This window comes from Prionailurus bengalensis, chromosome A2, assembly GCF_016509475.1.
Source record: "Prionailurus bengalensis isolate Pbe53 chromosome A2, Fcat_Pben_1.1_paternal_pri, whole genome shotgun sequence".
NCBI lineage: Eukaryota > Metazoa > Chordata > Mammalia > Carnivora > Felidae > Prionailurus > Prionailurus bengalensis.
The window spans coordinates 11889139-11911770 of record NC_057348.1 but is presented as its reverse complement, the minus strand read 5'-3'; the positions used below and the strand labels follow the sequence as shown (position 1 = coordinate 11911770).

The window sequence follows — 22632 nt, the reverse complement described above, 5'->3', positions numbered from 1 at the left end:
AATTAATCATGTATTTGGCCCAAAAAACACTCAATGAATTCCAAAGTAATCTCTTTATGTGTTCAACTGCATTGCAGTAAGATTAAATGACCAAAAAAACAGCTTTAAAAAGGCACTTGTCTGCAGACCAAGTCAATGAAGCCACTTTTTGGATCAGCAAAGGAGAGGTCTGGAGTGAAAATGAAGAATTTGGTTTAGACACAGTGAGTCTGAGATGACTCATAACTTCCAAGTGGGGATGATCACTGAGTTGCCATCCATTTACCAGACTTTTATTGAATCAATCAATGTCTCTGTTCTCTGTCCCAAAGCACACTGGAAATGGCAAACATCCTGTTACTACACTCTGTTAGTTTCACTTAAAATTTTGCTTCAGGGGTACCTGGGTAGGTCAGTTGGTTAAGCGGCCAACTTCAGCTTAGGTCGTGATCTCATGGTTCATGAGTTTGAGCCCTGCATCAGGCTCTGTGCTGACAGTGCAGAGCCTGCTTGGGATTTTCTCTCTCTCCCTCTCTCTCTCTGCCCCTCCCCCACTTGTGTGAGTGCACTCTTTCTCTCAAAATAAATAAATAAACTTTAAAAATAAAAAAACCCAAAAGTTTGCTTCATTAGGAAATAATCCAGATTTACGAGTTTTCTTGGTGCCCTGAGGGTTTCGTTTTTATTTGGTTTCCTTTCTCTTTTCCATATCTTTGTATTTGATATTATATTACATTTAAATATTTATTTTGGTTTAATAACACATGAACCTGATTAAAAATAAATCAGAGTGGGTGAATGAATAGATAATACATCCTACAATGGAATATTATTCTGCACTAAAAACAAGCGAGCCATCTAGTCAAGAAAAGACATGAAGAAAGTTTAAATGTCTATTACTAAGTACAAGAAGCCAGCATGAAAAGTCTACATACAATATGATTCCAACTGCCATACATCCTGGAAAAGGCAAAACTATGGAAAAAGTCAAAATATAAGTAGTTGCCAGGGGCTGAGGGGAGGAAGAGATGAAGAGGCAGAGCACAGGGGTGTTTTAAGGCAGTAAACTACTCTGTATGATACTATAATAATGGATACATGTCATTATTGTAATAGGTCAACTTATAAGATATCAGAAAGCTTATTGTATATAAGTTTGGCTTAAACTCACCTTTCATGAATAATTGAGATAAAAGCTTATGTAGTTCCCTATTAGGATTATTGGAAATTACTAACCGCCCTATCTCGCTTCGGTAACTTTGCCTGCTTGCTAAATGGATAACTTAGGTTACAAAACCCTCCCCTATCCCTTCTACCAACATCTGGCCTAGGCAAAGACCAACATGTAAAAAGTCTCCAACTCACTGCCTCATGGTATCTTAGGTGTCTAACTATGATTGGTCATTTTAAACCCTCTTAGGACAAAGAACTTTAAATTGATAGGTTCCCACCAAAACTAAGGTCTGTATGTCACAATATAATTGGCTACCATGAAATGTTGTAAATTGTAACTGGTTAACCAAATAATGATGTATTCTGACTTGCTAAAATCCATATAAGCTCACTGCTACCTTTGTTCGGGGCCATTCTCTGCACTTTTCTCCTTAAGATCAGGAGATCAGGTTTGGCCTGGCCATGAATAAAATCTTGCCCCGCTTCTATTCGATGTCTGGTGGTGTTTTTCGACAGCACCCTGTTTCAATTATCCATTTGTCAAAATCCACCAAATACACAACACCAAAATAATAATGATGTGTCAATGTAGGTCCCTCCTTTGGAACAAATGTAGCACTCTGATGTGAGATATGAGGTGTGTGTAAGGAGCAGGGGTATATGGAGGGAGGGCTGGCAGGCAGTCTGGAGACCCTTTACCAGTTGTTGAATTTAGAGACTATTGGGAAATTTTACAGTTTTAGTATGCTTTTCTTTGTTTTATTCTCTGTTCACTGGAGATCTGGAGTGACCATAGATTTGATTTTGGGAGAACCCGCAATCAGCATGGGCGCGTGCCTGTGGTCAGCTGGAAAGGCTGTCAAGGTCTTGAGCTCACACACCCTCCACCCCACCCCCACCCCTACTCCCACCCCTCCACCCCTCCCTGCGTTCCCGCAGGTCCCGAGCACCCCCTGCTGGCTGTCAGTGGCGCTCCGGCAGAGGAGACCACACAGTTCTAGTCCTGGGAACCCGCCAGGGGGCGTGTGTAGGGTCGGGGTGGATCCCAAGCCAAGGGGAGCTGGCGAGTCACTGGGGGCCCGCGCTCAGCGGCTCCACCCGCAGCCAAAGCCCGCCCTCGGCGCGCAGGATGAGCTCCGGCTTCCTGCGCGGCTCCTCCTTGTCGGGCAGGACCCGAAAGCGCAGCAGCGTGAGCGCCAGGACCACCTTTATCTCGGTCAGGGCGAACGTCTGCCCGATGCAGTTCCTGCGGGCGGCAGTGGGCACTCACTCGCCAAGGACCCCAGCAGGTCCCGTCGCGCCCCGAACCTCCCCGGGACCGCCAGCCCCACCCGCAGGGATACCGGAGGGGACTAACCTTGCCCGGGACCCCCATACGGGGGTCCCTGAGCTTGGCTCAGATCCCAGCCCTGAGCTCCCAGACAGAGGGAAGGGGCTCTGAGCACACCGCGGAGCCCTCCTTGGACCCAGCCACCCCCCACTGCCCAGGCCTTTACCCCCAACCTCTGGAGGAGGGGAGAGAAGGAGAACCATCCTCAACACCCCCTTTCCCGCCCGCACAGCCACGTCTGGGATCTCAGGCCCAGGCCCCTGCCCTCACCACCTCATCCCCACCTCAGATGCCCGCTGCGCTCACCTGGGTCCCGCGGAGAAGGGAATAAAAGCCAGGGAAGACCTTTCCTTGATGTTTTCTGGGTCAAAGCGGAAAGGATTGTATACCTGGGGGCGGAGAGAGGCGGGACTGTTGGATGGGGTTTCCCAGGACAGCCGGCTTTGGAGACACAGGTGTGCCTTTCATGGAGGGAGCGATTTGCCAGGTCAGAACCCTGAGCCCTCCCTTAGGCCCCGCTAGGGAAGTGGCCAAGCATGAGGGTGGGCGGAGGGGAGGGAGGGGGAGGCAGCACCTCAGGGTCTGGCCACACGGATGGATTGTGGTGGATCCCGAAAATACTAACGAGGCAGATAACACCTGTGGGAGGGGAGGGGCCAGTCAGGAAGGGTTTCACCCTGCCTGATGGGCCCCTCTTCCTGCCCACGAGGCTCCTCCCCCTGGTGTTGTGGGCACCTTTGGGGATGACCCGGCCATCTGGGAGCACGACGTCCTGGGTACAGCAGCGGGAGACGACTGTGACCGGGGGGTGCAACCGCAGACTCTCTTTGATGCACATGGTCAGGAAAGGCAACTGGGCCAGGTCGTCCCTAAGGACCCCTCCCCCCCCCCCCCGCCCCGCAACAGTTATCCAGGGAGCAAAAACAGAGACCCTTACCCCCCACCCCCACCCCAGTTCTCCCATGAGATCATCTCTCCCTATAACGAAATAAATTCCAGATGGATCAAATATCTCCAAACCCATTAAGTTGTGCGCCTTAAAGATGTACAGCTTTTTAATGTGTCCATCACACCTCGATAAAGAGGTATTTGGAAAAGAAGGGCAGTATCACAGAAATAGGAGAGGAAATTTAGCTGGGTATTTTTAGAAGGTTTTCTGTGCAAAGCACAACACCCAAAATCCAACCATAAAAAGGTTTACGATTTTGGGGGCGCCTGGGTGGCGCAGTCGGTTAAGCGTCCGACTTCAGCCAGGTCACGATCTCGCGGTCCGTGAGTTCGAGCCCCGCGTCAGGCTCTGGGCTGATGGCTCGGAGCCTGGAGCCTGTTTCCGATTCTGTGTCTCCCTCCCTCTCTGCCCCTCCCCCGTTCATGCTCTGTCTCTCTCTGTCCCAAAAATAAAAAAATAAAAAAACGTTGGAAAAAAAAAAAAAGGTTTATGATTTTGCATAAAAATTAAATATTGTTTACTGCAAGAGAGCAAAATCAAAAGGCAATAAGTAGGAAACAAAAGAAACAGATCCAATGTTTTATTTCTCATGGTACTAGAGATCCTAGCTAATGCAATTAGACAAGAAAAAAAGAGAGTAAGGCAATCTGAAATGTGGGGGTAAGTGTGTCATTGTTGGCAGATAGTGATTCTATGCTTAGAAAACACAAGAGAATACACCAGAAACCTTTTATAAACATTGAAGATCCAGTAAGGGGGCGTGGGGGTGAGTTCCTTTTCTTTAATCCCCTTCAATTTGTGTGGTGATGTAAATTTTAATGAGATTGTTAACTGGCTCAAAACTGGAAAATTATAAAACACCATTCTTACAACTCAACTCACTCATTTCCCATCCTCACAGTTTGCCTAGGTTCTTTTTTTTTTAATGTATTCTTCCAGAGCTACTTTTTTGCATTAAAAAAATTAGACAGTAGCATACTATATACTATACACACTGCTCTTTATCTTTTTCAGGCAACAGTACAGCAATCTCTTCTTGTATATTTCCTGGGACTTTTATCAAAAATAAGGGCTTCCTTATTATGGAGCTATAAAATAATTCCCCACAGTTTTCTCTAAAGCGTTTAAGGCACTTTTATTTTTTATTTTAAATTTGATTCCATTCTGGGGCACCTGCGTGGCTCAGTAGGTTAAGCATCCAACTTCGGCTCAGGTCATGATCTCATGGTTTGTGAGTTTGAGCCCCACACCAGGCTCTGGGCTGACAACTCAGAGCCTGGAGCCTGCTTCAGATTCTGTGTCTCCCTCTTCTCTCTGCTTCTCCCCCACTCATGCTCTCTCTTTCTTTCTCTCTCTCAAAAATAAATAAACATTAAAAATTTTAAAATATTTGATTCCATCCTGATGTTGTCATGTTACAATACATGAGAAGCAGGTTGAGTTAACTTTTTTCCGGATAGCTCCCCAGTTGTTCCAAAAGCTTTTATTGAAAACATGTTTTTGGATACAAGACTCCATACTTAGTATTTACTATGTTCACTGGCACAAAATGTATATGCATATGAAAAAAATTGTTTTTCTATGTTGAAATAACAACTAATTAGAAAAAATAAAAGAAGAAGAAGAAAAGAAGAAGAAGAAGAAGAAGAAGAAGAAGAAATAAATACCTGGATTAAACTTAGATATGAAATCTCTATATTCCAAATGAATTTATAAACTTCTCTCAATCCCAATAGAAGATATGATTCACCATAGCAATGAAAGTATCTTAGGGTTGTGGTGCCTGGGTGGCTCAGTCATTTAAGTGTCCATCTTTGGCTGAGGTCATGATCTCAGTCCTCATGAGTTCAAGTCCCACATCAGGCTCTCTGCTGTCAGCACAGAGCTCACTTCAGATCCTCTGCCTCCCCCTCCCCCACTAGAGCATGCACTTGCTCTCTCTCTCTCTCAAAAATAAACATTAAAAATATATATCTTAGGGTTAATTTAACCAAAAATGTATAAGATCTCTAAGAAAAATTTTGGACTTTATTAAAAGACTAAAGAGCATTTCAGTATCCAAAAATGGGGTATTTCTTCCACATTCTAGAATGGTATGCATTCATATTATGAAGTAATCTGTTTTCCACAAGTCAATCATATATTCAAGTCAACCTATAGAATATGTTCAATTCAAATGAAAATCTACCTGGTAGTTTTAAGAACTAGATAAACTTAATCCAAAACGTTTCCAAAAGAATAGAAGATCATGAAGTGCTAGGTCATTTTTAAAATGAAATATTAAAGAGGCACCTGGGTGGCTTGGTCAGTTAAACGGCCAATTTCAGCTCAGGTCATGATCTCATGGTTTATGAGTTCAAGCCCCACATCAGGCTCTGTGCTGACAGTTTAGAGCCTGGATCCTGCTTCAGATTTTGTGTCTCCCTCTCTGTCCCTTCCCTGCTCTCTCTCTATCTCTCTCAAAAATAAATAACCATTAAAGAAAAAATATTTAGTGAAATATTAAAGAAAAGGAACTCACTCTACCAGGTATTAAGACTTATTACAGGGGCGTCTGGGTGGCTCAGTCGGTTAAGCGGCCGACCTCGGCTCAGGTCACAATCTCGCGGTCCGTGAGTTCGAGCCCCGCGTTGGGCTCTGTGCTGACGGCTTGGAGCCTGGAGCCTGTTTCAGATTCTGTGTCTCCCTCTCTCTGACCCTCCCCCATTCATGCTCTGTCTCTCTCTGTCTCAAAAATAAATAAACATTAAAAAAATTTTTTAAAGAAAAAAAGACTTATTACAAAGATGCAGTGATAAAACAAACAAACAAACACACAAACAAACAAAAAACAGTGTGGAATTGCTGCAAAAATAGGAAAATAGACCCATGGAACAGAAGAGACAAGTAAGTGAAGCCCTAACATCTGGTAAGAAAAGCCCACAAAACCCTAGCATAAGGCTAGACAGTATGACTGTAAAAGAAAATTTGGACAAATCTGTCTCCATAACAATTAACTAGAAGTGCCCCTCAAAAGTCAAAAGGCAATCTTTAAATGAGTTATTGTAAGTAAATATGACGAAAAGAGAAAAACTCAAAGAGAAAAATAAAGATGAGTACTAATCACATAACAAGAAATACAAATGGCTTATCAATGTATGCAGAAGAAGGATCAGAATAAACATTTTATTTTTATTTATTTTTTTAGAGGGGAGGCAGGGGACAGTGTGGAAGAGTGGCAAAGGGGGGGGGAGAGAGAGAGAGAGAGAGAGAGAGAGAGAGAGAGAGAGAGAATCTCAAGCAGGCTCCACACTCAGCACAGAGCTCAGTGCGGGTCTCAGTCCCATGACCCTGGGATCATAACCTGAGCTGAAATCAAGAGTCAGACGTTCAACTGACTGAGCGACCCAGGCACCCCTGAATAGACATTTTTTTTTTAAAGAAGACACACAAATGATGAATAAGTACATGAAAAGATGCTCACAATCATTAATTATCAGGGAAATCCAAGTCAAAACCACAAGGAAAAATCACTTCACACCTCACAGCTGTTAGCATGGCTATTACCAAAAAGACAAGAAATAACAAATGCTGATGAGGATGTGGAGAAAAAGGAACCCTGGGCACTGTTGGTGGGGTTTTAAATTCATGCATCCACTGTGGAAAATAGTATGAAGTTTCCTCCAAAAAATTAAAAACTACAACTATCATGCTATCCAGCAATCTCACTTCTGGGTAGTCACCCAAAGAAGATGAAAACACTAACTCAAAAAAATATATGTAAACTTATGTTCATTGTAACATTATTTAGAATAGCCAAGGTTATGAAAAACAGCTGTGTCCATCAATAGGTGAATGGATAAAGAAAATGTAATATATACATGCAGTGGAATATTACTCAGCCATAAAAAGACATCTTGCCATTTGAGACAACATGGAGGGATCTTAAGGGCATTGTGCTAAGTGAAATAAGTCAGAAAGAGAAAGACAAGCACTGTATGATCTAACTTATGTGTAGAATCTGAAGAAACGAACAAACAACAACAAAAACAAGCTCCTAGATACAGAGAATAGGTTGGTTGTTGCGAGGGGTGGGGGTGGGGGTGTAAGTAAGCATATGGGTGAAAGATAACTTTCAGTTATAAAATAATTAAGTCATAGGGATGTAATGTACAGCATTACATAGTTACTATATTTTAGTTAATAATACTGTATTGGCTATAGTTGACTATAATTAATAATACTGTGGTTAATACTGCTGTATTGCATATTTGGAAGTCGCTAAGAGAGTAGATCTTAAAAGTTCTCATCACAAGAAACAAATTCTATAATTATGTATGGTGAAAAATGTCAGCAAACTAATTGTGGTGATCATTTTGTAATATATACAAATATCAACTCACTTTTTGTACACCTGAAACTAATATGATGTATATAAATGATACCTCAGTATTTAAAATGTTGGGAGTAGCCCCCAAAATGGAAAAAGATGTTCAACCCCTTATTTAAAGAAATATTCATTAAAAGAGGAAATATGAAAAATTGGCAAAGATTTAAAATTCAATACAATAATTCTATAGGTATGGGAAAGGTGGTAACATCAAATTCAGCTGATAGGAACAGATCTGAAATAGCTATTAAAATGACAAAAACTGAAACTGTCTTTGACTCAGCAAGTGTCCTTCTGGAAATTTGCAGTGGAGAGACCTTCACATGTGTAAGCGTGGCCCAGTGTTCACAGATGCTGACTTATTGTTTGTTTTAGTAAAAAAAGTAGAAACAATCCAAATATCCATCAATGGGAGATGTTAAGAGAAAGTTAAGTACAAAAAGTTAAGAGATGTTAAGTACAGCCATATGTTAGAATATCACACAGCAATCAAAACAGGAGGAAGTAGGGGGCACCTGGGTGGTTCAGTTGGTTGAGCGTCCAACTCTTGATTTCAGCTCAGGTCATGATCCTAGGCTTGTGGGATCAAGCATTGGGCTCTGTGTTGAGCATGGAGCCTGCTTGAGATTCTCTCTCTCACCCTCTTCCTTACTCCTCTTTCCTGCTTGCGTGCTCTCTCTCCCACAAATAAAAAATTGTTTTTAATTTTTAAAGGAGGAATATGGGGGACACCTAAGTGGCTCAGTCAGTTAAGCCTCCAACTCTTGGTCTCAGCTCAGGGCATGATCTCACAATTCATGGGTCAAAGTCCCACATTGGGCTCTGCATGGGCAATGGGCATTGGCTCTGCATTGGGCTCTGCTTGGGATTCTTTCTCTGCCCCTCCTCTGCTTGCACTTTCCATCTCTATCACTGAATGAATGGATGGATGAATGTGGGGAATATGGTTCACAAGTCCTATCACACACTGTAGGATGAAAGGAAAATCAAAACAGAGACTCTGGAAAGCAATTCAGCAATGTCTACTCTAATTGAGAATACTAACATAAGTGTTCTTAACAAAGGGGTGAACCAAGTAAACCACTGAAAGCTTTGCAGCACACAGACAGAAGGAGCTATAAGACACACTTTTGAGTGAATGGAACAAGTTACAAACAGTATGTATATGGAAATGCAAAATGTGTTAATGGACAAAAAGATTATATAGATGATAGATGATAGATAGGTGATATAGGTGATAGATAGACGATGGATAATAGATGATAGATAATGATAGATAATAGATTATAGCTAGATAGATGATAGATAGATCGATAGATAATGGATGATAGATAGATGATAGATGATATAGATGATAGATGGATGATACATAGATAGATAGATAATAGATAGTTATTGATAGATAATAGATAGATAGATAGATAGATAATTATGGAAAGAGACATAGCAAATCAATGAGTCTAAAAGTTTAAAAACCCCTCAGGAGACAGAAAGGGATTAAGTTGGCAGGGGAGGATGTTAATGATAACCATAGTCTCCTTTGTAACGTCTCAGAACAAGAAGAACTTGTTCTCATCATTGCTTTTGTAATTCAAAACTATTTTTCAAAAACTCATATTCTGGGAAAAGAAAGAGATCTCAAGGATATGTTGTTAATGTGTAGACCTTAATTCCCACTTGGAAGGGGAGAGGAAATAGTTTTCATATAAATGTGGGTATAAAGATAGATGTCTTCTGGAAGGATACACAGAAAATCACTGACAAGTGTTCCTCCTAGGGCAAGGATTTTTTTAAAAAGTTCATTTCTACTCTAAACTCTGTTTTATATAGTTTTTTTTTTTACCAAGTGTATAATTTTGTTTGAAGTCTTGTTGAAAAAGCTTAAAAATATTTCCCTACCTCACAGGACTGCTGTGCTGAGTGAAGGCTTGGAGTGGAAAATATTACGTAAAAAATGCCTGTCCAGTCCAATGCCTCTTCAACATCCCCCAGACCCTGGCCTGTCCCAGGCCTCAGAATCATTTTCCTGGTCCCCATGCAACAGCTTGTCTTCTCCAGTATGTTTCCCACACTAGCCCTAGAAAGATCTTCATGGGGGGTGCCTGGGTGGTTCAGTTTGTTGAGTGTCTGATTTCATCTCAGGTCATGATCTCAAGGTTCAAGTGATGGAGTCCTATGTCGGGCTCTCCAGTAAGCATGGAGCCTACTTAAGTTTCTCTCTCTCTCTCTCTCTCTCTCTCTCTCTCTCCCTGTCTCCCTCCTTCCCTCTCTCTTCTCCCTCTCCCTCTTCCATTCCTCCCCTCCTCTTCCCTTTTGTCCACCCTGTCCTCTTGAATTAACTGCACCCCAACTGTACCCAAACACCTACTGATCATCACTCAGGGTCTCAGCTGAGGCACTCTCTCTACTCTTATCCTTGCCTCTCTTACTTTCCATCCTAGCCCTGCCCAGGGGGTGGACCCAGGGTGTCCTGATCTGAGTCTATTCCCCCACCAGGCTGGACCTCCAGGACACAGAATGGGCTGGTAGAATTGGAGATGGCACACAACTGGGGACAGAAAGGCAGTGCGGCAGTGTTCTCTGAATGGGGACAGGATGAATGAAGGTGTTCCTGGACAAGAATTGAATGATTTCAATCCCTAGGTGTCCCCCATGAATCCTAGGCTGAACAGTATTGAAGGAGTTAGGAGGCAAGAGACAAGCAAAAACTCAGGGAGTGAAGATATTTGGGGGGCAGAGAGAGTGTGATTTAGGAGAGAAAAGTAAGGGAGTGGAGTGGAAGTTCACTTACAGAATATGTGCTAAGTGGTATCATCTGCCTTCATAATTGTCAATAATTCTCTTAGCAGTCCAGATCTTTCTGTCACTTTCCCCTGCTCTCCAGGCTAGGTACCAGACCCCTGCCTCTGGATTCTGCTCCTAGTTTCTCTAAGCAATAATGACACAATCAACAAAAAGTTCTTTCCCCTTCCCCAGCAGGGGAGCAGAGCCAATGAGAGGGGTTCCAGAACAGGACATGAGGACCTGCACTCACCATTCAATCTCTTTAGGCTCACGGTCCTTCAGGAGCTCTTGCACCTCCTGCCGACAGCGCTCCTGATACTCTGGGTGCTTCGCAAGGTTGTACAGGACCCAGGAGAGACCACTGGCCGTGGTGTCATGGCCTGAGAGGCAGCCAGACAGGCTTGGGTCTCTGGGCTTGTTCAGCACCAGAGGGCGGACAGCGCCCTTCGTTAGGGCCCTCAGGGAGGATGGGGAAGATGGGGTGGGATGGGGTGGTCCAGGGCCCACCTGCCAAGTCCCTGGGATTGGACAGACTCCAACCCCCTGTAGTCCCACACTGGGATGCTTACCCCCAAACATGAAGGTGTCAGCTTCAGCTCGGATATCCTCATCTGACAATTGTTTTCCATCTTTGTCCTGGAGAGAGTATAAGACCACTCCACCCCACCCGCCCGCACACACAGCAAATCATATCCACTCTGAGAGCTCATAAGCCTAACTTGAGACAATCTCTGAAGCTCCATAATCCATCCAGAAACTATTACCAGAGGCCCCACCCCACAGGCCTTCTCCTCCGTGGCCTCTTTGCCTCCTGTTTTGTCCCTGGTGAGAGGGATCAGTGATCCATGAATATCTTCATGTTTCTACATGGTGAGGACTTACTGGAAAGAAGTTATTGGCCACCTGAATTACAGGAGACTGAATGACAACTTCCCTTGGAAGTTGGAAATGAGCATTGCTCCGGAGCCATTTGCTCTCATTCTAGGATAGTAAATCCAGAGATTCCTTATCTCCCCTGGTGATAAGCCAACAGAACCTGTAGACTTTGCCTTCTCGGTGAAGACAATTGGTTTACACTCCAAAACACTTTTCTCTACTTCTCTCTCTCTCTTTCTCACACACACAGAAGGAGAAGGAGAAGGAGAAGAAAGAGAAAGAAGGAGAAAGAAAAGGAGGAGGGGGGAAGGGAGGAGGAGGGGTAAGGGGAAGGGAGGAAGACAAGACATAGGCAGAGGAGGAGGAGAAGAAGAAGAAGGGGCAGATGTATCAGCAGTCCTATATAAGTTCCAAGATTCATAATGTAGAGGTACCTCTCCTATGATGGAAGCATGGTTGGTTGCATGTACAGATAAAAGCATCATGCAGCTCTCAGAAGAATTTTAGAATGAGGAACCATGGCTACAATTCTATGGCCACCCTTATTTCCGTGAGTAACAAATGGGCTTCTCTGGATTCTAATATACAAGTAAATAAATACACACACGCACACACACACGCACACACACACACACTCACGACTACCTTATTAAGTAGAGTAAAATCTCAGGCCCTTCACAATTGCAGACTTAGCAGTCCCCTGCAGGTTACATTCCATAAAGTCATCTCTAAAACATATCCCTAATCCATCCCTCCTTTCCTCAAACACCACCCATGACTCCCCAGTGCCCTCTGGATCAAGTCTAAGTCTTCAATTTGAAATCTGAAATCAAGGTCCGTTCTACCTCTTGAATCCAGATGCCAGAGAAACCCACCTTGGTCAGCAGGAGCACATCAATGAAGTCCAAAGTCTTGGCCTTAGCCTTGGCCTTGAGGAAGTCATCAACACCGTCATCAGGGAGAGTGCGGCGCCGTTCCTGGATGACAGCATCTGTGAAGTTGTGCACCAGGCGGCAGGCTCTGCGGAAGCGTTGCCCATCTGGAGTGAGGTAGTACAGGAAGTCCATGTGCAGGAAGATCTGCTGGTGCCGTTTTGCCACAAGGGCACTGAGCTCTAAGATGGCAGCAATATATTCACTAGGCTTCCTGCAGGATGAGGGCATGAAGGAAAGTAACAACTTAGCTCACCTGAAGGCTGAGAAAATGCCTGCTACCAGCAGCTGGGAGATATGGCCCATCAGAAAACTGAGTATCCAGGAACAGATGGCCCCACAGATACATGGTGGGGATGATCCAGGACACATGACTCTCCAGACTTTCTTCTCTCCCTGATTCCCATTTCTGTGAGCTGCCTCCATGAACTCAGAACCCAGCTGACACATTATGCTTCTCTCCTCTCTCTCCATACAGCTCAGACTTCATCTTCTCCCATTTGGCCAATGGACCCAATCCCCTCTCTAATCTTGCATCCAATTTCACACCATTCATTGTCTACACATCAGTTGGTCTTCTCCAGACTCAGATGTCCAAGAACAGCTTTGCCCATGACCCTCACCTGCTCAAACCTCAGATAAAGTTCATACCCTTTTGCCTGGCTTTTGAATGTCCTTAAGATATAGCTCCTGCCAACCCTTCCAATCTCATTCCCAAGGTGGCTCCTTACTGTGGCACATGCTTTACTCATCCTAGTCCCTTGGCCTTTGTCAAACATTTCTGCTTACCTTAAAGGATCACTCTTTCTCTTTCCCTTCCTTGTCCTTCTTTGTCCAACTCTGATCCGTCTCCTCCAGGAAAGTCCCTTCTGATTGCCATGGTCATCCCTCCCTCCCCATCTACTCCCTTGGATCTACAGTTCATGTTCCCAGGTCCTGAGCAAGCACTCACTCCTGGCAATTGCTGTCAAAACTGAAGACACATTTCTGCAGACTGTCCAGGGTCATGAGGCTGATGTGCTCAAACATGTCCAGACGGGTGCTGCCCTCTGAGACCAGGCGTTTCCACTTGGCCTGGGCAGAGAAGGAGGTAGAGCTGGGGCTGGGACCTGCCTCCTCTGAACCCCTCTCCAACACCAACCACCAAGAGGGGATCCATCAGACCCAGGCTCCTCGTCCTCCACCCCAGGCACCCATCCCCAGGGAGGACCAAGATTGGGTGGGAGTACAAACTCTTACTATTAAGACCCCATGGCTGAGAGTCAGAAGACCTGAGTTCAAATCCTGACTCTGCCTCCTACACCCCCCTGTGTGCCCTTGGTCAACTCACTGCTGCCCTCTGGACTCCACCTGTCAAAGCTTCACTAACAGTTAATATGACTTGTTCTGTTGTCAGACAAACCAGGTTGGAATCCCAGCTCCACTCATTAGCTCACTTGCTAGCTGTGTGAATGCAGGCAAGCTCCCTAACTTCTCTGAACCTATTTTCACCACCTGTAATGAGGTAATAATAATCATCTTTACCTCATATGGTTGTGAAAATCAAATTAGACAATATATGTCATGGAATGTGCACATATATTCTGGTGTATAGTAAGTGCTTGAGAAATGTTAGCTTTCATCATCTTAATTGTCATAAATTAAGAAAATTCCCCTATGTTGAAAGAGGCGATTCATGGGCCCCGAGCACCCCTCCACCTTTTTGCTGGGTATGCCCAAAAAAGGCAAGGCTCTGATATTCTTTACTTAGGCATTTCTCAGAGTTGCATTTTCAGCAAACACGCTTAAGGAATAAGGTAATATTTCCCCCACACAAATGTCAGGCTTGCTTTTAATTACCAGAAGTCATAGAGTCCCTGAACCTGGTATGACTTTCCTGTAATGCAACATACTGCATAAGCATTGAAGCCCACCTATGTTATCCTCACAGGATTTGGTGACTTAGAGAAAGAATGCAAACCAAGAAGTACGTGTGCTTGCTGTGCTATGAGTAATAAATTGTTCTTTGTCTCTGACACAGGAGTCTCGTGTCTTCTGGCACAATCCACAAAACCGTAACAATCTCACTCCTTAGCTTGCAAGTGTGAAAATAATCCCAGGCCCTTCACAAACCCCCCACCTCCAATTCTTCACTTCCTTATATCCACATATTTTCAATGTGATTTTTCAGCAACTCCCATTAAAAGGTGGATGCTCTCTCACCACCTTTTGATTCTATAATGGCCTTTTGACTTGCTTTGGCCAGTTGACCATAGCAAAAATGACAAGGTGATCATCTTAAACCTAGATCTCAAGAGGCATTGAAGCCTCCTCTCAGTCTCCTGGAACCCTGCCTCAGCCATGGGAACAAGCCTGAGATGCCTTCTGGAGGGAGATAATCACATTAAAGAAAGTTCAGTTGTCCAAGCTGAGACCACCCTAGATCAGCCTGCAGCCAGCCACTCCTCGAACATGTAAGAGGGCTGAGCCCAGATCTGCAAAGTACATACCTGACCCAGAGCTGATCACAGGCACATGTGATCCCATCCATGTCCAGAAGACCAACTGACTCACAGACAGGTTAGCAATAATAAACCCTTATTGTTTTAGACCAATGAGTTTGGAAGTGGTTCGTTAATTCAGCATAACTACTATGCAACCTTCATGGATAACCAAGTGGGTCTCAGGCTCGAAGTCTTCTTTGTAAGGGAAACATTGAAATTAACACCTTCTGAGCACCTGCTATGTGCCAGGGACATGAATACATTACATTATCTTGACTACCCTGCAAAGTGGGGACCATTATTCCCATTATATAGCTGAGAAAATTGAGGCTCAGAGAGGAAGAGCAATGGCCCCAAAGCTGTCTAGGAGAGCCAGAATTCCAGACAAGATATCTCAGAGCCTCCATCACCCCCAAGACTTCAGCTGGGACCCTGGGTTCAAAAGACTCACATGCATGACATTTACACTGTCATTGAAAATCTTCACATAGTGCTTCAGGATGTTGAAGTGGAAGGCAGGTGTCAGCATGCGGCGATGGCTGCTCCATTTGTCACCAGCACTCAGCAGGAGCCCATCCCCTAGTAGAGGCAGCCGTAAGAAGTGGGCAAAGGCACTGCCTCCCCCTGGGTCCCCAAGGTTGCCCCCAGTCCCCTTCACCCACGGTTACTCACCCAGCCAGGGCTTCAAGAAGCTGTAGAAGACTGCATCCTTGGGTGCAACGGCAGCTGACATGAATGAGGACCATCAGGGGTCATGGGGAGGGGGAAGGGAGGGGTTTGGGTTGGGGGAGTGGAGGGCCCAGCCAGGGGAATTCATACTCCCTCCAAGACCAGCTTAGCAGGAATGGGGACAAGAGCAGAGGAAACAGAGTGGGGAGGTGAGGGGGCACCATACCAGGCTGCAGCACAGAGCAGAGCAAAGGCAGAGCCTATGGACACACCCCTACGTACTTAGATGCTCTCTAAAATGTGGCACAACACATGTTGTGCCAATCCAACATGTTCGAAGCACCTGAGCACAAATCAGCACTCCACAAAATGCCTTTACAGGGACCTAGGACATCGCATCTGTCCCAGAACTCTCTGACATCTCCTGACATGGCCCCAACACATGTTAACATGCCCTGGCATGAAACAACATGTATAACACACACTGACCTGATGCAGCATCCTCTAACATGGACCCAGAGACAATCTGACATGACCTCAGTCTGTCTCACAGATGGTCCCAGGCAGGACTTAAATACGATCCCACTAATGTCCCAGGCATGGACCAGGTATGACCCAGCCATATCCTAAGACCTGCCCTGGACAAGGCTCACATAAGGCCTCAGCATTTCTCAGAAGGACTTGAGGTTCCAGACCTCAGACAAACTCCAAACATGGTCCAGACACGACCCACAGGAGAACCAGACAATCTCAAATAGCATCCCAGACAAAAAAAAAACAGACAGACTCCCCACATGCCTTGAATATCCTTGGCCACAGGTGAGCCCCAGACATGACTAAGGCCATCTTCATGGTTACCATGTACCATATGCCAGGTATAACCAGGTATAAAGTATATCGGCCGTAACCAGAACACAGGTGGAAACATAAACGTGACCAGACCTGGCCATACAGCAGACATCGCACAATCACACCCTAGGTGTGAGCAGACGTGACCAGAGATCTGGCATGTGGGGGTCCAGGCAAGACAGAGGCAGTGGCATCCCCACAGCTGCATCTGGGTCACCCACCACGCTGTCGGCAGCACAGAGACTTCAGCAGTGAGCAAGCCATGGCCGTGGGGTGTCTACCTGGAGCAAAGAGCACAGGCTTGATGCAGGTGGGGTGGAAGATTCGGATGACTGCATGCCAGGGACCCACCCACCAGCAGCACACATCCCCATAGGTGCTTGCCAGGTTTTGTGTGTACAGAAGACCTTCCTCTGAGCTCTGAATCTGAAGAGAAACAAAAAGGACCCCATTCACAGTCTTTCTAGATGGCCAGATGGAAAGACCCTGCAGAGCAAAGACCCAGACCTGAGCCCTGTGCATCCTTTCCAGCAGCTCAGTCTCCTCCTGGAATCCTTCCCCAGACCCTTGGTACAACAATTGGGGCTCTTTGGTTACAGGAACAAAAAGGGTCTTTCCCCCATTTGGATCCCAAACACCACATTCACCTGGCTTCTCCTCTCTCCTCATTTTCCATATAAGAAAACTGAGACTCTGAATGATCAAGTCATTTGCCCCCAGTCTCCCAGATGGTAAGTGGCCTGCCTGAGATCTGAGCCCAAGTCCATCAGAATTCCAGGACCTGAGTTCTTAGCCATCAAACTGCTTTGAGCCCCAAAACAATAGCTCTGAGAACCTACACTTGCCAAGACTGGGTAATCAGAGCCACAGTGATTAAATGAGAAACTGACCCTGGGATGCAGTCCAAGAAAATTAAAGGGAGTTTTGCAACTTTTCCCCTGGAACTGTTGGGAATAAGCTCGCTTTCCCATGGGGGTTGAGTTTCTTTACCAGAATGAAAGTGAAGCCATCACAGAGGAAAACAGAACTGAAACAATGAAGACAGATTCTTGATGATGTTATTTGAGACCTGGATCCAGCCATGCCTGAAGACAATGCTCCCTGGACTTCACTGTAAATAGATTTCCTTTCTTTGATTAGACCACATAGGGTTGAGTTTTCACCACTCACAACTGAAAAACACCTTGGCAGCCAGAGAGAGCTGGGTGTCTTCCCAGAGTCACCCAGAATTTGGGCGTTAAAGCTAAGGTTTCTGTTGGATGCTGCTTATTCCCCTGCTCAGCCTGGCCTGTCTGGAAGTAGAAGAAACCGAAGCAAGTGAAGGGAGCTAGCCTGGGGTAGAGTCCCATCAAGGAGATTCCTGGGCCCTCCAGCAGAAGAGCAATGAACTTGGAGCAGACAAGATTGTAGAATAGGGTGGAAGGAACCAACCCACCAGAGGTGGGTGTCACAGAAAAAGCAGCACAGGTACTCTGCCAACACTTGTTGCTCTGGGGATGGGGATGGGTGGGACTGAGGCCAGGCCTGGCAGGGGGCCTCAGATGCTATTGATGTCCATCGCACCACTCTGCCCTCTGCTTTAAAAAAATTTCTGCTTGTCATTCCATACCCAGTTCCAATAATTCCTCCTCTAGGAAGTCTTCCAGCCTGCCCCAGCAGAGGCCTTGATTTGTCTGTGGGATGACACAGCCATGTCCCTCTGGCCAATTCCTTACCTCACCAGGTCAAGGGCCTCACTGTCAACCCATCTCCTCAAGATTGAGGGTTCCTCCAGGACTGAGCCTTGGATTGAGGTCTCTTGGGGTCCCAGTGGCGCCCAGGACACCAGGATTGGGGTGGGGGATTAGACAACAGTGGAAGAAGGAGACAGTGAGATGGGGATTGACAAACACAAGAAGGGAAGAGGAAGATGGCTGAGAGAGAAGGGGGAAGTGAGGCCAGTGACCCGCCGGTGTTGCGTGAAGCTTGGAGAAAGAGGGGCTGACAGCCGTGGGTTGTGTCACAGCCCATCACCACAAGCTCTGCATGAGTACCTGAGGCATTGGTGATAATCCGGATCATGTCAGGGTGGCACAAAATGATAAGGGGCATGGTGGGGCCCAGCCACATCACAAACGCCTTCGAGTAGGCAGCCACCAGCTGAATTAAGACCCTCAAGCCCTGCTCTGTGGGGTGGACCTACAAGCAAGACAGGGGCCATCACCTCCACAGAAGGAGCCACGGCAAGTTCCCCTGCAACCTCTGCAGTGGTCAGTGTGTCCAGACTCTGCATAGATAGAGGGGATCTCTGTTTCTTCCTGCTCCTTCCCTTGGGGGCAGAGGGATCCTGCAAGACTCTCCATGTCCCAAGGATCCCTCCCAGGACACAGGGAGAAGACATGCTCTCTGCCCCCAGAGAGGCCGACCTTGGCTTGAGAAGTCAGATCTTTCTTCTCCTAGGAGTCATTCCAATCTCAGGGAGGTGCCCACGGGAACAGCAGGGTGGCCTCACGTTTTAGTACTGGGGCTCGTTCCCATGTCCTGTCATATCCTGGCCAGTCCACACAGCCCCCCCCCCCACTCCCCAGATGGTAAAGGTGTGCAGACCTTCCAGCTCTGACAGACCCCAGGACACAGGTGTGAGCTCTGCCCATCAGTCAGGAGGGCAGCTCCCACCTACGTCCTCTTCTGCCCACCAGCTGGCATGGTTCATCCCATCTGTCTGTCTGTCTGTCTATCTGTCTATCTACATCTACCTATGAACCTATTGACTATCTATGAACCTATCCCCTGAACCTATGGACTCCCCCATCAGCCGTGCCTTTTACAAATGAAGAAACCCAGGCCGCATCTCCCAAAAGGAGAAGGAGGGGGGCTTGCCTCCCAGTGAGGCATCCTCTCCAGTCCCACGGGAAGCCCCATCCCGGCCTGACAAATACTTCCAGGTGCTCCAGGCAGGTGAATACAAGTCATTTTCACTTTTGGGACTGCTCTCTGCTCCCTAAGAGCACTGAGGCATTTGAGGAGATTGGCCCAGAGAGAGAGAGTGACTCAGCTGAGGTCACACAGCAAGAGGGACTGGAGGAGAGAAGAGTGACCAAGAACAGCCTCCATGGCCAAGCCCTGGAACAGAGAGTGGAAACGGCAACTTTATAACATTCCTGCTGCCCCCAGGGTTTGTCAAGAACATTCCCAGACCCAGCATCTCAGGAAAACTTCACAATGAGCTTGGAATGCCCTCATTCCAAACTTGGCCATAATGAGCAGTAAAATAGCAGGAAGACCCTCCCCCAGCTGTGGTCCTCACGCTGGGCAGTTAAGGAGAGCTGTGCTCCTCCCTCAGCCTGTCTGGGGATGGGAAGGGCTAGCCGCTCATCCCTTTGACCTTGAACATGGCAGGTAATGGCAAGCTCACCACCTATGTCATCAAACACTTACCTGAGTGCCTACTCTATGCCAGCTCCTGGGCTGGACAATGTAGTATCTGATCCCCAGAGCCACTATCCAGATAAAGAGGTGGAAAATAAGTAACTGGACAATTAATTCTTTACATATGAGTAGACCCAAGTCAAAGGTCCGTGCAGGTGGGGAGTCAAAGAAAGCTTCTGTAAGGGAAAGTGAGCAGTTAACTTTATTCAGGTTGGGCAATGGGCCCATTGGGACATCTCAGCAGGGAAGTTTAGACTGAGAGGAAGCTTTCCTGGGGAGGGGTGTGGGTGGAGAGCTAGACCCCTGTGAGTCGAGGTGGGGAGGTCATAGGTAATTCCTGTAGGTAAGTGAGCAGACACAAGGGAATGGGACAGGTAGGGAGCAGACCCTGGACAGCACCCCTGAGAAGGTCTCTGGGGTAGCCATGGACACTGGGAATGCCAGAGGACCCTGCTCTGTGCAGCCCGCCCTGGGAGCCCTTCAGAGGGACATTAATGTGGGGAAGGGAGGCAGGAAATGGATCCCAAACAGGCTAGGGGTGCGAAGATGAAGATGTGGAAATGGCCTGGGATGAATGAGTGATTACAGAACGGCTTCCTAGCCTTCCTCCTTCTCTGCTGTCCCAGATCCCAGCCCCACCCCAGGTCCCCCGTTCCCCACCCCTGGGAAAGTGCATCCACCCCGATGCCCCAGGCCCATCCTGCCACCCACACTCACCAGTCCCAGGTGACCCCAAAACCAGTTCCGCTTCGGAGGCTGTGGGAAACACCGGAGGCGGCAGCAGGTGTCATAGAAGCTGTAGCTCCAGGCCAGGATGCGGGCCGAGAGCCAGGAGACCCCCACCAGCAGCAGGAGCAGCCATGGGGAGGCTGCCACCTGCCTGAGTCCCAGCCAGGACAGGCTCAGCATCCTGGAGGCAGAGGGGACAGATTTTCCTGAGGCCGAGGAAATGGGCCCAACGGTGAGCTCTCTGGACTCTTCAGGAACAGAGGGAGAGCCCCTCTTCCACAACGGGATGGGAGGGGCATGGACAGACAGGGGTAGGGATAGTGAGTGCTCAGCACTGGGCAAACGGTGATTCAGAGAGGGGAGGAGGACCTAGACAATTCCAGAGGGAGAGGCAGAGTGAGTGAGAGGGAGAAAAAGAAAGACAGAGACACAAAGAGATAGCTAACTACCCACCAGTAGCCACTCTGCTCCCAGGGGCTCTCTGGAGCCACCCCACCCTTGGGCAGCATCCTTTGCTACCCAGGATCAAGACCCCCAGCCAGGTACCTTCAGACCACAGCAGCTTATCCACACAGCCTCCTCTCCCCTCCTCTTGGAAAGTCTTTGTCCCTGGTGCCTGACTTAGGGGACACTGGCAGTGGCCAGGCTAAACCAGCCAATCCCTGCCTGCCTGCTTACCTCCTCCCCACCTGGCAGTGACCCAACTAGTAGGTGGGGGAGGGGGACTTCCGTGTTATAAAGAGAGTATGGGATTGCATCCTCAGAACTCAGCACCTCCCATGTGGGGGTGGGGGATCCGTTGAGGGATGGGCAAAATGACTCCTGGGCGCCAAGCTAACAGCCACCCCTGCCCTTTCAAGGCCAGCAGGGCACAGCAGGGAAAAGTTTGAACGTGAGAGTTCAGGTGCCATGGGGGTAGGGTCCAGGCAAGCCTAGTCCCAAAACATCTCTGGGGCTCCTCTCCACGTACGAGGCAGGCCAGAGGCATGCACCGTTTCCCAGCGCAGAATCAGGAAGCCTAGGGCCTCTGGGCTGCACAGCCTGGCAGGAGTTCAAGCCCTGCCTCCAAGCAGCCTAGGGCCTGGGCTGACACAAGACCACTGGGGGCAGGAACAAAAAGCCCTTCTGGCTGGGGGTTACTTGCATCAGACTCAGGGGGTAAAGGGCCCAGTGGGAAGAAGGCACCTGGAGGTGAGGGGGTAAGGCTGCAGGAGGCCAGGAGAGGGAGGGGGGCCCAGACAGAGCTGGGAGACCCTGCACACAGTTCAGCTCCCTCCTGGCTATGACCTTGGGCTGTGCCGGCCCTCTCTAGGCTCAGTCTTGCCATCTGGGAATTGGGATGTCAGATGAGGGCCTGAGGGGGGTACAGAAGACGGTTCCACAGGAAGGTAGGAAAGATCAGGGACCCCCAAAAAGATAAGTTGCCAAGAAAGAGCTTGTGACTACTGTGTGTGCTGCTCTGTGCCAGCGTTCCACGTAAAGTAAACCTACTGTTTGCAGAAGACTGTCTGTAAAGTGTGCCTACTATGTGCTGGGTACCACAAAGAGTGTGCCTACAGTGTGTTGGGAACGCTACATGAAGTGTGCCCACCACGAGCCAGGTACGCCGTATAAAGTACACCCACTGTGCGCCCCTTCTGTTTGACACAAATCCTGTCAACTGTATGCCAGGTGTTGACCTAAAGCATGCCTACATGTGCTGGGGACCCTCTACAAGGCATGCCTACTAAGTGCTAGGTGCTCTACATAAAGCACACCTACTGTGTGTTGGGTGTTCCATGAAAAATATACCTACTGTGTGCCCGGTGCCCTCTTAGAGCTCTCCTACTGTATGGCAGGGGCTTTACGTAAAATAAGCATACTCTGTGCAAAGTACTTTACATAAAACATGTCGACTGTGCGCCATGAACTCTTTGCTGTGTACTCTGCAAAAACCTTGACTACTGTGTGGCAAGGTGCTCGACATTAAGCATGCCCACTGAGTGCCAGGTACTGTGCATAAAATGCTCCTTCTGTGTGCCAGGTACTCTATGTAAAGTAAACCTATTGTGCACCACGTGTTCTGCCAATGAGGTAATGAAACATCACCGCCCCCTCTCCCT

The 22632-nt window shown here is 47.3% G+C and overlaps 1 protein-coding gene across 2 annotated transcripts; it reads right to left on the bottom strand.

The window, feature by feature from the left end:
• Positions 1–789: 789 nt before the first annotated feature.
• LOC122487043 (cytochrome P450 4F2) lies at positions 790–21210 on the bottom strand. 2 transcript variants are annotated; one of them, XM_043586911.1, is made up of 13 exons: positions 21077–21210; positions 20519–20711; positions 18427–18571; positions 15548–15601; positions 15327–15454; positions 13345–13466; positions 12336–12606; positions 11154–11220; positions 10835–10964; positions 3218–3351; positions 3057–3121; positions 2789–2871; positions 790–2398 (listed from the first exon to the last, which is right to left on the bottom strand). In XM_043586911.1, exons 2-13 carry the CDS (start codon positions 20708–20710, stop codon positions 2221–2223), a joined length of 1569 nt encoding a protein of 522 aa, XP_043442846.1. In that variant the 5' UTR covers position 20711; positions 21077–21210; the 3' UTR covers positions 790–2220. The 2 variants fall into 2 exon arrangements, with proteins under 2 accessions (XP_043442846.1, XP_043442845.1); XM_043586910.1 differs by lacking the exons at positions 18427–18571; positions 20519–20711; positions 21077–21210 and adding an exon at positions 16675–17658.
• Between the last annotated feature and the right edge of the window lie 1422 nt (positions 21211–22632).

Excerpts from the sequence above, each read along its gene's own strand:
- LOC122487043 (XM_043586910.1), bottom strand. The coding sequence starts at position 17,062 with ATGAGGAGAGAGGAGAAGCCAGGTGAATGTGGTGTTTGGGATCCAAAT. Across the intron at positions 15,455-15,547 it reads CTTCTTGAAGCCCTGGCTGG|GGGATGGGCTCCTGCTGAGT; the intron begins GTGAGTAACCGT and ends TGCCTCTACTAG. Across the intron at positions 10,965-11,153 it reads TGACACCTTCATGTTTGGGG|GCCATGACACCACGGCCAGT; the intron begins GTAAGCATCCCA and ends GCTGCCTCTCAG.